Genomic DNA, 16,011 nt, shown 5'->3' with positions numbered 1-16,011 from the left:
AATGAAAACAAAATCTAAGATAAAAACAAAGCCAACCTGAGTAAACACAAAATACAGTTTTTTAATGATAATGTTATTTATTGAAGAAAAAAGTTATCCAATACCAATTACACCTGTGTGAAAATGTATTTGCTCCCATAGTTACTAATTCCCCAAATCTATCAAACTGCATTCATAATGGGGTTCAGCTGGACTAGACTCAGCCAGAACTGATTACTGCAAACCCTGTTCAATCAAATCAACACTTAAATAGAACTTTTTCAACATCATGAAGTTGGTTAAAAGGTCTTACCCAGTAACACACTATGCCAAAACTGAAAGAAATTCCAGAAATGATGAGGAAGAAGGTGATTGAAATACATCAGTCTGGGAAGGGTTGCAAAGCTATTTCAAAGGCTCTGGGACTCCAAAGAACCAGAGTGAGAGCCATTATGTCCAAATGGAAAAACTCAGCAGTAGTGAACTTTCCCAGAAGTGGCCGACCTTCCAAAATTCCTCCAAGAGCACAGCAACTACTCATCCAGGAAGTCACAAAAGAACCAAGGACATCATCAAAGGACCTTGCATTAAATAAAGGTCACTGATCATGACTCCACTATCAGAAAGACACGGCAAAAATGGCATCCATGGAAGAGTGGCGAGGTGAAAACCACTGCTAACCCAGATGAACATTAAGGCTCGTCTCCATTTTGCCAAAACACACCTTGATGATCCTCAAACCTTTTGGGAGAATGTTCTGTGGACTGAGGAGTCCAAAGTGGAACTGTTTGGAAGATGGGTCCCGTTACATCTGGCATAAACCAAACACAGGATTCCACAAAAAGAACATCATACCTATGGTCAAGCATGGTGGTGGAAGTGTGATGGTGTGGGGATGCTTTGCTGCTTCAGGGCCTGGGCAACTTGCAATAATTGAGGGAAACATGAATTTTGCTCTCTACCAGAAAATCCTAAAGGAGAATGTCCAGGCTTCAGTCCGTAAATTGAAACTCAGGCGCAACTGGATTATGCAGCAAGACAATGATCCAAAGCATAGGAATAAGTCCTAGTCCTAGAAATAAGTGAAAGAATGTCCTCCACTTATCGGAAGTGTTTGGTAGCCGTTATTGCTGCTAAAAGTGGCACAACCAGATTTTAAGTTTAAGGGGGCAATTAGTTTTTTCACATTGGTGATAGGTGTTGGATCACCTTTTTCGATTCAATAATTAAAATAAATAAATACTGTATTGTGTGTTTACTCAAGTCTATTTTGTTTTATGTTGTACTGCATTTGAACATTTAAAACTATTTAGTAAGATTTATACACAAAAGCAGAAGAAATCTGGATGGGGCAAATACTTTTTCACAGCACTGTGCAGTGTAGCACATGTATAGTATACCATACCTTCACAATTAGCTGAACATACAGTACAGTACAAAAGTTTTAGGCACATGCAAAGACATGCTGTAGCGCAAAGATGCCTTCAAAATAATTAAATTAAATGTTTCTACATTTTAAAAAAAATACCATGAAGATCAGTAAACAGAGGTAAATAAAACAAAGTCAATATTTGGTGTGACAAAAAAATCCAAATAAAAATAAAAAAATATTAGTCTCCGGTACAATTAGTGCAGTTTTATAAGGAAATATTGAGCATCTTACAGAACCAGCCATGGTTCTTCTGGAGACTTTGACTGTCGCACTTGCTTCTTTTTTTTGCAGCAAAACCCAGCAACCTTCATTGTGTTTTTTGTCTGAAAAGTGTCTCTAACATAATATGCTGCTTTCTTTAATGACATACAGACATTTTTCTGTAACATTTAATTTTTCCAGATTGTAGTGTTTGAGTGGAAAAACTACAGTATAATGTACAGTATTACATGATACAGTATTTTTGGTAAAGAAGTAATTATGTAGCAGTGTGTAATGTTAAATCCTTGTAAGTAGACTGTGTCCGATATAAGTAGACTTTGTCCAATCTCTGACACTATGCTAATGCTAATTACCCCAAACGTAGTCCCTTCTCATAACCTGCATAAACTGCAGCCACCATATAAACACTAACACAGGACATGTAGGCAAGTTAAAATTAGTCTAATATAAATAAAATCAAAATATGGTATAAAAAAGAGCCATATAATCTGTCAAATGTAGCTTTATCTCATTTTTGTCTATAAAAGACTACATATGACTACATATCAATGAATGTGCCAATCTCTTTGATTCGTGATTCTATTTTCTACTACTCCCAGATGGACAGGAGGTGTTAGTCAATGGTTCACAGGAGACAGCAGCTTCTCAGGTAGGCATATTTTCAAAAGGGAATTTCAGAAATAATGAACAATGTGCAGTTATTATGCTATTTTATTATTATTTTCATTATAGTGAGGTTCAAAACAGAGTAACTTGCAGTGAATCTCCATTAAACCCCACTGCATTGCAGGAGAGATATTTTGTCTTATTATTGAGCTTTATGCAGTTCTGTAACAAGAATAATTACTCATTATTGTGACACTTGTTTCCATGGCAATGTGAATTCAGTTTTAAAAAAAAAAAACTCACGATTTTGAAGCAGCACAACTGTATCTGCTGCCAAACTTTGTTTAAGAAATCATTACCAAACGCCCCTTATATGGAGTATCTGTCAAGCTGATGTCCTTTAACTCATAACCATACAGTAGCTTTATCAATGAATTAATAATGTATAAATCATATTAGATTGATTTATTTCAACGGAGTCCTTTGAGCTGATTGATTCATTTATTCATGCAGGATGGAAATGGGAATCAGCTGGAGGACAAGACACCAAGTGAGGTACCAAGTACATTATAAACAGTTAAATGTGTGAATTAGGGTTTTTTCCACACTTCTGTTTTTTTGCTGTTGTTTTTTTTTTTGTATGTTTGGTCAAGTGTGAAAGTGAGAAACCGATTTCTGGTTAGTTGGTCTGAAGTTCACGTCAGGGTAACTTTGGGGTTAACTTTGAATAACATTGTTTGAACTGTTTGGTTGTTTGAACTTGTTACTTCCTGCTTCACAGTGGTAGGAAACACATGCTGTGATCTGCAACGGAGTGTTCTGCAGGATGAATTCTACATACAGAACAGTGACAATTTAAAGGAAAAACTACTGGCTAGGGGTTATGAAGTGAAGAGCATTTTGCTGGCATGGTTTAGATCCACTTAAAAGAGAGAGATCTAACCTTTAATTGAAGTAAATTTATTCTAAGAAATAATTATTATTTTTTTTTTACAGTTTGTGGTGCCCCTATAAATTCTTATGAACAAAATGCAACTGAAGCATGTTTCCATTTATATATTACTTTTTGTTCCTGAGTGTTTAGGAATTCTTAGGTGGTCATCCATGACTTCCTGTTTCTTGGGGGTTATAAATAGGCGGTGAGACCAAAGCCATTCATTCTTTGTCATTCATTCAACATGGGGAAGATTAGAGAATACACAAATGAAATACAACAGCAATGAACCGGCGTGGATGGTTACACACAACGAAGAGGATGGTTAGAGGATGGTTAGGCAAACACTTCTCAGAGTCTCCAAATCTACAACCAGATGCCACTTTCATGGCAAGAATATTTATCAGGGCCTAAATCACAATTGTGTGGTTCTCACCAACTTCTATAACAAATAACAAACAACCTCAGGTGACAACAAAAGATTTCAATATGCATTCAGAAACCAAGTGGGGAAAAATAAGTACACCCATCCAACTTCTACAATCATTAAGAGAGTAATTAGCTCTCAGGTGTTACTAATGAAATGCACAAGATTAGTCAAGAAGTGTGACTACCTCTATAAAGGCAGAACTTTTGCCCTTTTGGTTTTTTAGCGCACTCAGGTGTGTGTCTACATCAGGCCAAGAAGAAAAGAGCATCAGCCTTGCTCAGTACATGCTCAGAGAAACAATTGTTGCTGCTCATCAATCTGGGAAGGGTTATGAGGCCATCTCCAAACAATTTGAAATTCACCATTCTACAGTGAAAAAGATTGTTTAAAAATCGAGAGCTTTCGAAGCAGTAGGCAATCTTCCCAGGAGTGAGCATTCCAGCAAATACAGTCCAAGGTCAGACTGATTAATGCTCAGAGATGTAAAGAAAAACCAAAGAGCTACATCATGTGACCTACAAGCCTCTACAAACACATTAAATGTTTATGTTTATGACAGCACAATCAGAAAAACACTGAACAACCATGGCTTTCATGGAAGGGTGGCTAGGAAAAAGCCCATTCTCTCAAAAAAATATATGGCAGCATGAGTTTTATTCTTGAATGAATAAAAACACAGAATTTTAGGAAGGTGTACTTTGTTTTTCCCATGACTCTGGCCAGTAGTGACACTGACATGGTAGTGTCGTCTTAGTGAGTGCCACGCAGCTATGAGTGTATCAGGGATTTTTTACAAACTCATACAGTACATTAGTTCTTTGAAGCAAAATTAGTCAAACAGTACAACTTGGAAAAATGTACTCACGTTCATACTAGCTGTGGCTGTAGGTCAGTGTACTCTGGTGGTGGACTTACTGACTGTTACAACAGAGATGACACTGGAGACTCCTTCCATATATGTCAAATAAACAATTTCTTACAGAAAGCTTCATGATATCACTGATTAGGTTTTTTAAAAAATTATTATTGTTAGATGTCAGTTACGTCCCAGTGAATGAGCTGTTGCTATAGAAACTATAATGTATTAGAACAAGCGCATTAATATAAACCTGTCATTTGAATTACAGTAGAAATTATTGTCAGAGCTGCTACTATAGAACATTAATCAACACCTTCTGACTAATCAGAATCAGCAATCCAGCAGTGCTGTGGTATAATGAGGATTATTAGTTTAATGTACTCTGTTGAGTGTGTGTGTGTGTGTTTGATTTGTTCCTCTCCTCATGGCTTGTGTGTTTCAGGAAGTCTCTCAGCGACTGGTGAATCTCAGCGCTCAGCTCCATGCACTGCAGGTCAGATTCAATCCCACATTATCTGAGTCATATCATACTGTATTCTGCATATTCATTTCCTTAACTGCGTATGTAATTAAACAGATCAGAATTACTCTCGAGTAGTTCTTTTAGCCCGAACCGGTTGTAATACACCAGTCACTCTTTTCCCAGGGTGCAGTGATTCGGCAGGACTCCATCGTAGAGTTTTGCGCACGCGAGGGTGGTACATCTCGAAGCCGCCCGGGGCGGTCTCTCTCACGTGAAGGAACCGGCGAAGTGGGGACAGCGGGCGAGCTGGCACTGCTTCAGCGCCAACACAGCCTCCTGCAGGAGGAGCTCGTACGCCTCAGAGGAGCTGAAGGAAGGCTCAAAGACAGCGAGAAGGCACGGGCCCAGCTCGAAAAACAACTACGAGGACTGAAGTCCAACAGCGCTGCCCTTGGGGAAAGCACAGGGCATGCCCAGGTACTGTAGTAGATGAAGCTGTTTATATGTTGCAGTAGGTACAGGAGCAGAACAGGAAATATAGGATGTAAAACAAGAGCATTAATAAGGATTTCTTTCTGTACTAGGTCTCTGAATGAAACTTTACAGTATGAAATCATTTCTAATGTTTTAGATACTTTATCAATTTTTCCTGTGCTCTAATGTATCAAGTACATAATTCATCGTCTTTTAACAAACACAGGTAATCGTTTCTCAATTTAATGATCATTAAGCACATAGGAGCTTATTAACTAGCTAGCGAGCAAAGATAACTCTCGCTGTGCTTCCTTGTAAGTATTTAGCTAGCTAGTAGCCAGTAGGCTTAAGGTTTTGAATGTCTGAAACCTGTAATTGATGTAAAATCCAGGGTAATATGTTTTGTTTTGTTTTTTAAATACGTAAACCAGGGGCTCTTTTTATTAGCCTTTAAAATACAAAATAAATGCACTTTGCACATATCAGGATGCATTTTTACCATATTTCATTACATCTCAGATGTAATGGAAAATAAGTGTGTGTGTGTGTGTGTGTGTGTGTTGTAACAATATGTAAGTGTACTGTACATAAATATAGGATCAAAAGTTAAATTGTTAAGTAAGGAATAAAAATCAATGGGAAAATATTCCATGATGGGTTGGTGAGATGCGCCCCAACCTGAAGCAGAGTCACTATAACTACCCCAAAGTGAATTATTTTCTTATAACAGCACACTCTGAACTGTTTTATTCCTCTTATTACAGCTCCACTCGGGTCCAAATGTCTGAGACCGCAGTGAAAATCTGGGATTTTTTTTTTTTCTCAATTAAAATTGGAAATAAACAGAAGATTTTAGAATTTTTAAATATTTAAGACAAAGAAAGTAAATGTTCAGTATCTTGAATAATTAATATTCAAGATTCGGCACTATTTCTAAGTCCCTATTTAAACGTAAGCAAATGTGTGTTATTGACCATGTTAACTGCTTTGTACAAAAGATCAGATTTTCCTCATGTCTAATCTGTTCTATTGAAGCATGTGTTCGGACAATGTGCCAATCGATTTGATCTAAAATGGATTATAAGGTTCTGCAGAAACTTGTGGCATCCATGCCAGCTCGAGTGCACACTGTCATTAAAGTAAAAAAGGGACATACCCAAGAAATACTTGAAATTAGAAAAGAATTCAAAATAGAAGCATTTTCACTAGTGCTCTCAGACTTTTGGATCCCACTGTATTTGTCAACACTAATGGCTTCATTTTATTGTTACATTTAATGTTGTGGAACACTGTCATTACTACTGCTATTACTGTAACATTCCCTCACGTTTTTCTCTCTCTTGAAGTTACTAAGACAAAAAAAACCTCCAGAAAGTCTTGTTACAAAAGACTGTTAAGAAAAGTCTGTTACAAAACACTGACACTGGAGACTCCTTCCATGAAATGTTACATAAAAATGTCTTACAGGAATCAATGATTCAATGTTTTCTTTGTTAAATCTGTTTAATATTAGGTTTAAATTATGTAGAGCTGGTATTATAGACAATTAATCAACACCTTCTGGCCAGATTAGATTGTGGTATAAATTACAGAAGATATAGGCCTAGAGCTAGTAACTTCTGCCAAAACTATGGTCATTGTTGTACTTTCGTTATTTAAAAACTAGTTTATTACCTAATAATAACTGCTATATCCATATGAAATTTTAGTAAGTTACCACTTTTTTCGCTCTAACAGGCTCTACTACATCGCAAAGGGAGTGAAACTGACCCAAACACCGACACGCCACTGGCCAGTCAGGCGTCTATGGAGCAGACAGACGGTCAGCAGGACGGCAGTGACATAGACGTAGATGTGATCTCAGACGATGACGATGATGAAGACTTGAAGGTGTCCCCCCGTTCCGAGAGTCCTAGAGGTGAGTTCTCAGAGGATGTACAAGCGTAGACACATATTGTATGCTTTTTAGATTAAATATTCGAAGTTAGATTAAATATTAAAAGTTCACAACTCTGATTAGGATTAAAACAGAGCCTCTGAAAAGGGTTTCATTTTATTTTGTACCTGGAAATGTGGACATAATGTACTTTTTTATAAAAATGGTTTAAGGTACATAAATGGGCAGTAATTTGTTTTTAGAGTAAAGCTTTAAAGGTACACTACTTGTACCTTTCTAGGTAGAAGGTAAAGGTGCAAAGGTGTACGAGTAACGGTACCACCCCAGCATCCCAAGTCCAAATCCAAAGTGACGGTACCACCCCAAGTCCAATCCAAAAATGACATCTAAGCAAGTGAAAATATTTTGAATATAATAAAATGTATCTAGATTTCTTATTATAAGACGTAATAAAGCAAATATAAGTTTGTTAAACCTATTTCTAGACATTTGTACTAATTTCAGTGGTGGCTCAGTGGTTAAGATGTTGGACTACAAACACCAGCGCTGCCACTGCTTGGCCCTTGAGCAAGGCCCTTAACCCTCAACTGCTCAGATGTATAAATGAGATAAATGTAAGTCGCTCTGGAAAAGGGCGTCTGCCAAATGCCAAAAATGTCAATATAAATTTTAAATGTTCTTATTCTATTGCCAGCTAATTTTCCTTCTTTATAGAAAACAAATGCTTAAAATGAGCTAAATGATCTGCCAAAAGAATAAGAACATTTACATTTTTTAAATTAGTAAAAATGTCTAGAAATAGGTTAAATAAACTTGTATTTGGTTTAGTGCAATCGTATAATCGGGAATACTTTATGCCTTTGACTACATTCAAGATATTTCCACTTGCTAAGGTATTGTTTTGTTTTTTCCAGTGGTTTAATATCCTTAATTCTGAGAGTGTAATTAACTAAAGTCTACACATTTTGTTTCATATTAATAGCACATTTTTATTTTTTTCACATTTTTTATATTTATTTCAGTTTTAGTTCAGTTTTTTTCCTCTGGGAGATCCAAACTCACAGCGAATATTGAGAACAGATAACATACACGAAAACCTTGCTTTTGTCTTGGCCCTTTTTCATCAAGTTTTGTAGGAAAGGTGCAAACTTTAGGCCACAGAAGAATCTATGTGCCCTAGATGGGACAACAGGGCTCAGGTGTGTTATGTTAGTCATTGCCCTTTTAGCTCACCCCCAAACAACTCCCTTCCACACACCCTCCTGCCTGCTGTAGTCTGATTCATGAAGCTGTTGTATGATAGAATAAACGAGTGACGCTATGAGCACTATTGATGCATCCGCTTCAGCTGCATGGAAACAAGCTCTCGCCCACTAGTCCTTCATTTACATATGATAACATACAATACACACCAATTTACCCTCATATACCTCTCTTTTAAATGAATCACACCCTTATTTATGTAGGTGTTCTAACAGTGAGCCAATAAAAGCCTTCAGCAGGATACAGTTATTCAAAATCCAAAGAAAAGAAGTAAATGGAGAAAAGAATATAAGATTTTATGAAGCTGAGTTTGAGGTGCTTTTGAAAAATAAAGATGTTCTTTTTGGCAGCACAGAGTATCACAAAGTGAACACTTATAGAAAAAAAATTGCATCAAATGTTACCAGAGTTTCACATAGAAAAGTAGCAGTCAAAGAGGTTTGCTTTTGCAGTACTTTTGATATTAATGATATCATGTAAGCCTGTTTTTTTTTGGTTTGTTTTCAAAAGCAGGTAGAACCAATTTCTAACTTCACCTACGGATAGTTCTGCGAATTCAATTTGTAGCTTTTTATTCACTGTAGAACTCAAATATGTCACATTTCATTAAAATATTTAAGTGCCTTAAGAACAAATGTCCTTTGGTGAGAAAGTTGTAAACGATACAGGCCTCTTTTTTTTTATTTATTAGGTGCACGGTGGCTTAGTGGTTAGCACGTTAGCCTCACACCTCCACGGTCCGGGGCTCGATTCCTGCCGGGGCCATGTGTGCGCGGAGTGTGTGAGTGTGGCGTGTCTAAAGTGTCTGTAGTGTATGAATGGGTGTGTGAGTGTGCCCTGCGATGGACTGGCACCCTGTTCAGGGTGTACCCCTTCTTGTGCCCCATGCTCCCTGGGATTGGCTCCAGGTTCCCAGGTGAAGAAGGAGTAAGCGGTAGAAGATGGATGGATGTAGTATAATGTTTTTATATACAGCTTTTTTTTTTTTTAGCTCCAGCAAATTACATTACTGTGAGGTCCCAGATATTCAAGGAGTAAGTGTGTGAGAGTACACTGTTATAATAAAGTCATAAACGAATCTGAAATACTTGTGCCTTTGACATTATGCTGTACTCTGAGGCGACAGGACTACCCGCTGTGCCACTGTGCTGCCAGTTAGTGATAAACAATAAGTGATATTTGGAGCTCAAGCATATAGGGACATAGTATAGTATTTATTTAAAAATAAATAAATAAAAACTCAAACACAAAGTTTATTAGTAATGTACAATACTGGTTTCAAAATTATCAGCACACTTACAAAGTAGTATTTTGTGATGCTTGCCCTGGAGAGCAGAATGGCACTGAGTTGCTTTCTGTACCATCTAATAAGGTTGGAAACACTTGTAGAGGGATCTTGGTCTTACTCCTTCATGGAGAACATTTTACGCTCGTTTAAATTCTTCGGTTTATACATGTGGATTTCCCTGTTCAGTTCAGACCACAGGTTTTCAGTAGGGTTCAAATACAAAAACAACGATGGTCAATGCAAAACAGTTATGTAAATACCAGTGGTTTCTGTTTCATGAAAGTTCAGCTTACATGCAACATGCATCTGTTAATATTCATTACATTTAAGACAAAATGACAGAAATATTGAAGCACAGTTTAATAACTCTATTGATCAGAAGCAAAATCTCTGCTTTATTTTGTTTGTGCGTTTCTCCACAGCAATATCAAATTGCGTCCTTTTTTAGATACCCTTTGAGGCTATGCCTACATACCACACATGGTTAATTGTGCGTATCTTTAATTAAATGAGTAGTGAAATGCGCACACACACAGCAGGAATGAACAATTGGTATTTATTAAAGCTTCATTGCTGATACTTGGGCATGTCATATGTGTATGCACATTTGGTGAACCCCAATTGTTTTATGCATAGCAGACTTTTATGTGTAAGAAATAAGTTTTCTACACAATGAGAGGGCCTAGGACTCCTCCACCCTGGTATGGTTACAGCGGCATGTGACCGTGACTGTGCAGTGCAAATATAGCCATGCCCCAACAGTGCAAAGACATGTTTGGAAGTAATACATTGTAGCATCTCGAATAAACTGGTTCAGTGTCAAAATGAAAATTTGTAATTATAATGAAGAACCTAAGTTGACATGTCAGACAGCCTGCATACATGATTATTTAACTGATATTGATTTCATTAGTGAATTAGTATAATTATTAATCATTAGTGAATTAGATATAATTAGTGAAATGCCGACGGTATTTAATATAACTAGCAGAAACCCCTGTGCAAATTCTGGATCGAAATTCTCATTTGCAAGACAGAATTAATTTATATGTGTAATATAGAAGTCCAATACATTGTGAGACACACTTTTCATAAAGGCCATGTACAGGGTCATCAGAAGGTCTTCAACTTTTGTGTAAGCTGTTTGGTATTTTCTCTCAGATCTTTTCATTTCATCAGCAGATTTTCAGTAACAACCTGACAGAAAATTTGTTCAGGCCCCAAAACACTGCAGAACATGCACTGTCCAGGAGTGAGAAGGATTGGGAGTGTTACTTCACTTTAATGTTTATTGTATTATTGTTGTTTTTAGCGGAAGAGTGTGCAGTGTTCAATAGATCACACTCAGTTGCAGAGAAGTCTGAGAACAAGCATTGCTAAGTCTGATAATGATACCTCTTGAACATAATTTTTTCCCTTTCCTTTTAAATTGTCTCTGGCTAATATGTATACTTTTATTCCACCCCTATTTGACCCCATTCCTAACCACCAGGGACAGCCACCTGAATACCTTTTTGTGCATGCCCATATGCATGCCAATACCTTCCATCAAAGTCACAGAGTGTTTCATGATACAGTATTTGTACTGTCATCTGTAAGACATACAGTCACATTTGTAAGACATACAGTCACCTTTCCCTTTCTTCTTCTTGCATCATACATGATTGACCACATGTAGACCTTATAGATCTATCCACTTAGTTCATGACTATGGTCGGGGCTACAGGTGGTTACATTGCGAACATTTTTTTGTGAAATGTGATGGAACTAGCCCTAACCCTCAATAGAATGGCTTGCCATATGAGCTATCACTGACTGAGTTGTTCCCTAGTTATCTACAAAATCGCTTTGTGTTGTGGCTCAGTATGGATTTTCCTTCATTGCTCTCTTCTCCATGTGTTCATATTCCTGCTGTCCAGCAGGCCAGTGATTACATGCCACAATCAATTTAATAAATTAAAATAGCTTGAATCTGCTATAGCTTGAGTCCTGATAAATTAGCTTGAATATGCTAGTTTACAATACTGGAGTAAGGTTTCCTTTCATTCACCACTCATTCTCTCTGCCAGGTCAGATTTTCCCTTGGCATTATTTGCTCAGAGTATTCCACATCCCTTGCCATCTAATCAACCAATGGCCCTGTGGTTAGCTGTATTTCCATTGATATTTATGGATTTTTGGTTGCAAATGCTTTATAAACATAATGAGAAGCCCAGAAAGCCATCTGAGTCAATCCCTAGTCTTATCAATGAGTGCATACAGTGCCTCAACTGAAAATCAACAATTTAAATGCTGAGACTATTTGGGAAAAATTGGGAGACTAATGTCCTCCAACAGAGCCCTCTTTATAATCCAATGACTAGTCACCCTTCCCAATACTCACCAAGTTCATGTCTGACCTCAAACACTCAAAGACAGGTTTGGGTTAGCCTCTACCTTCTCACAGGCACTGCTAATGGTTGCACTCATAATGGTGGCAGCCAGTGCTACACAACCTGCAACATCAATTGTGCCTTTTTTGCAAAGCATCAGTCATAACAGAATTCATTATGTTTCAGTGCTAGGATGTCAGTTAAAACCTAAAAGTAGAATTTGAACAGACAGCTGAACTGTGCCCAGGCTCTGTTGTGCACAGTCTAGCTAATATGATGGATCACAGTCAGGCTAGCACACTTGCCATACAATTCAGTAACTAGGTCATATTTACAGTACCTGCTTGTGGCCCCAGTAAAACCATGGTTTTTGCTGTTGATTTCACAAGTGGTCAGAACAACCTGATGGCTTCCTCTGTAAGCAGATATGCTGTTCATATTGGATGAAGAGATTTGGTACCCTCATCCAAGCCACCTGTGCTTATGGGTTTGGGCTCTTGGCATGAATCACCAATTGAGGACCACAAGCTCATAGTCCATGAAACACTCCTCAACCCAAGGAGTTAAGGAGTGTGTACTGGACTTGTATGCCCTTGGATGGAAACTGTTCTATAAATGGTAAATGGTCACTGGATCTGGTACATTGCCTTAAATACCATCTTTTTCTTTAAAAACTGCTAGACAGCAGCGAGTCTTCATATACACTATAGATTTGTGACAGCTATGGTAGCATGCCACAGCACCATGGATGGCATCTCTTAATAAACTTGGTACAACTTTTCAGAATGGGGCAAGGCATAAGGATACATGCACTGGTGGCCAGATGACTCTTGGCTAGTTAACGCTGAGATTTCTGTCCAAGGTCATGTCACCGAATTTTGTAAATCAGTTGATTGACCTTGTAGGGTTCCATGAATGCAAGTGTGCAGATCATTCCTTGTTGTGCCTGGTACAATCCCTACAGTACTAATTAGACTACAGTGATGATCCAATCCTCAAACCAACTGTTCATCTGTCATGGAGGAAGGGCACTCTGGGTCATCAACCTGGTGTACAGGTAAGCTGGACAGCCAACCCCTACTGTGATATGCCTCTCTGTGAGGAGCACATCTAACTCATAGATGTGCTGCTACTTCTCTGGGTTCACTGTGCACTTTGTCCAGATTCTACAAGGTTACAAAGTTAATCTCCCAGTGCCATGAGTGTGGCAGTCATATATGAACATGTTTCTAGCTATTCCCAGAGTGTGTTGGTTGCATTGTGTGGTACAGTGACATACACTATCTTAATGATTCACATCGCCCCTGTCTCTTAGGAGGGATGAAATAAAATGCTAGTTAAGTATGTACCTGTGGTTCTTATATAACCACCAGGGTTTCTTGTCACCATTTGGAACCAGTGCCAACCCAGTGAGAACTTGTTAAGAAGGTTCCAAAGATGGCATCACTTTGGGACTTTTTTGGAAGATATCAGCATGCTTGCACAATAATATACCCAGGTGTTTCTCTGTCAGTTATCCAGGGTTCCATAAACGACACTTTCATTTGTAACTAGTGTTTTCAGCTGTGTTGTCAATAAAATGCCTAGCACCCAATTGTTCTCTTGGCATTGTAAATTAATTATTATTATATTTTTGTATTATTTTTTCCAATATCTAGATTTGCAAGACATTCCTGAGGAGAGTGAGTCATCTGCAGAAGCTCGAGAACATGCTTCACACTGCTAATGCTCATCTGCTGCCCAGAACATAGAACTTGACCCTAGAGTAGCTAAATGGGACAGATGCTACTCTGCTGAAGCACAAGACTCTATGAGCAAGTCTTCCTCTGAACTTCAAGGGAAGAACATACAGCTGTCAATATTATTTTAACCATTTACTGACCTTGTTTCACAACTTTTTGTGGCATATTATTTGACATGTCTTCTTCTTTTTATTTTTAATCCAGTCATTTTGATATCAGTGGACCAATAAGCGAATGCCAAAGCAGCTTGATTGTCTGCAAATAGCAGGACTTGATATTGCATGAAAATTTAGATATTATATGAACACCTTCATCAACCAAACTTCAGGATGTACTTGCTAAAGACACAAAGATACTGTAACGTGAGACAAAACATACATACAAACCAGTTATGCTTCAATAGTGAAATAGTCGTGTGTGTTGCAAACGTTTACTTTTTCGCTCTTTATTTGTAATTTATTTATTCTTCTTTTGCTGACAGAAATATTTCTTTGATAAACATTTCAAGCACATGCTAAAAGAAGCCATAACCTGGACGAAAAAAACTTCTGTGGAAGTAAAAAAAAAAAGTAAAACAATGTTTTTACTACACTGAGTTATTACAGGTTTACGTAAGCATGAGTACTTTAGTAAGATTTATATATTTTTGCTGTTATTTTGTTTTAGTTCACAGGAGATGATTCACTGAACCCAGATAGAGGTGTTTCATTTATTTATTTATATATATATATATATATATATATATATATATATATATATATATATATATATATATAAAATAGAATATAGAACATTGCTAATTATTTCAATATTGGCTGCTTCTTTGCGTTTTTTTCTTTGTACATCTATGTTTTAGTTTTGAATTGTACAATTTAAGAGTGCCATAATCGCTTGTCTGTACAGGTGAAGTGTCTTAAGCTCTGATTTCAGGAAACAAAATACAGAAATTATTGTATGCTTTAAAATGTTTCGGTTTACTTATGAATGAAAGAATTTGTATGGAAAAATTGAGAAATATTGAAATGTTTTAATATTGTTCAAAGTGACTACTATTATAACTCAAGATTATTGTTATGGATTTCAGAATTAAAGTCTATGAACTCAAATAGTGATGCACAATACACCAATACAATGTTTCTGAATAAGTTACTTATCATTTACTTGCTCTTATTGGATCTTTTGTTAGAGAACTGCTCACAGTTAAAGGTCAAACTACTAATGGAATGCTGAACATTCATGGAAATAGAGCAAGGTTGAATAATACTGCCAGATTACAGTTAGGTTGGATCCCTACTTCACATGCCCACATGCTTTATTATTCACATACTGGTAACAGCCAGCCCTGGTGGATGCTGGGTAAAGAAGTGAAAACCATCTGTTGAAATCTAGAACTGTCATTTTAATCCACAGCATAATGTCAGGGAAGACAAATATTAATATATCATGGCATGGCGAAGATTGTGTTCACTCACACACACACACACACACTTTCTGTATTACTTCAAACATAATGATAAAATCTTCTCTGTATCAGTTGCTGTCCTTCTCATTCAAAGCCACAGACACTCGTACACACACACGGACACACACACATACACTCGCACACTACCTCATCCATCATCCAGACCAGATCAGTGCTTTTGAGGTTGGAGTGAATGGGCATGAAAGAGAGACAGAGAGAGAGAATTGTGAATATAAGGGGAAGAGCAAATATAACACATCTATGTTTAATTCTAAACATACTTAATCTTTAGTGTATTGAGTACTACTCATGCCTAGATACTGTACATATGAGGTTTAAGGGTAATAGTTTATTACAAATGTTTAAAATATAAAAAGAATTTTAACATACATCGAAGATACTATCTCAGTGATCTTTTGGAGGCATGCAGTTCTATTGTAATGTGAGAAAAAAAAATATTGTTTCAGAATAAAACACAAAAATAAACAGGTTTTTTTGTGAATGTTACACATAATTTGTCTAGAGGAAATGTTTTCTGTGTCCTTCAATTAATTTAAATTTCCTGAATTTCCCAGATATATATCAAGT

At 37.1% G+C, this 16,011-nt stretch overlaps 1 protein-coding gene across 3 annotated transcripts in view; it reads left to right on the top strand.

Annotated features, from left to right (window-relative positions):
- arhgef1a (Rho guanine nucleotide exchange factor (GEF) 1a) overlaps window positions 1-15,913 on the top strand; it is a 68,581-nt gene extending 52,668 nt beyond the window's left edge. For all 3 annotated transcript variants that reach the window (XM_053638533.1, XM_053638534.1, XM_053638535.1), the window contains 6 exons: window positions 2,233-2,282; window positions 2,753-2,794; window positions 4,905-4,955; window positions 5,109-5,402; window positions 7,137-7,317; window positions 13,878-15,913. In XM_053638533.1, coding sequence (XP_053494508.1) covers window positions 2,233-2,282; window positions 2,753-2,794; window positions 4,905-4,955; window positions 5,109-5,402; window positions 7,137-7,317; window positions 13,878-13,945 — 686 coding nt within the window. In that variant the 3' untranslated portion in view covers window positions 13,946-15,913. The remainder of the gene's footprint in view (window positions 1-2,232; window positions 2,283-2,752; window positions 2,795-4,904; window positions 4,956-5,108; window positions 5,403-7,136; window positions 7,318-13,877) is intronic.
- Window positions 15,914-16,011: the final 98 nt, after the last annotated feature.

The sequence above is a fragment of the Ictalurus furcatus genome, chromosome 12, assembly GCF_023375685.1.
Source record: "Ictalurus furcatus strain D&B chromosome 12, Billie_1.0, whole genome shotgun sequence".
NCBI lineage: Eukaryota > Metazoa > Chordata > Actinopteri > Siluriformes > Ictaluridae > Ictalurus > Ictalurus furcatus.
Note: the sequence above shows the minus strand (reverse complement) of the source record. Positions and strands in the feature narration are given on the sequence as shown.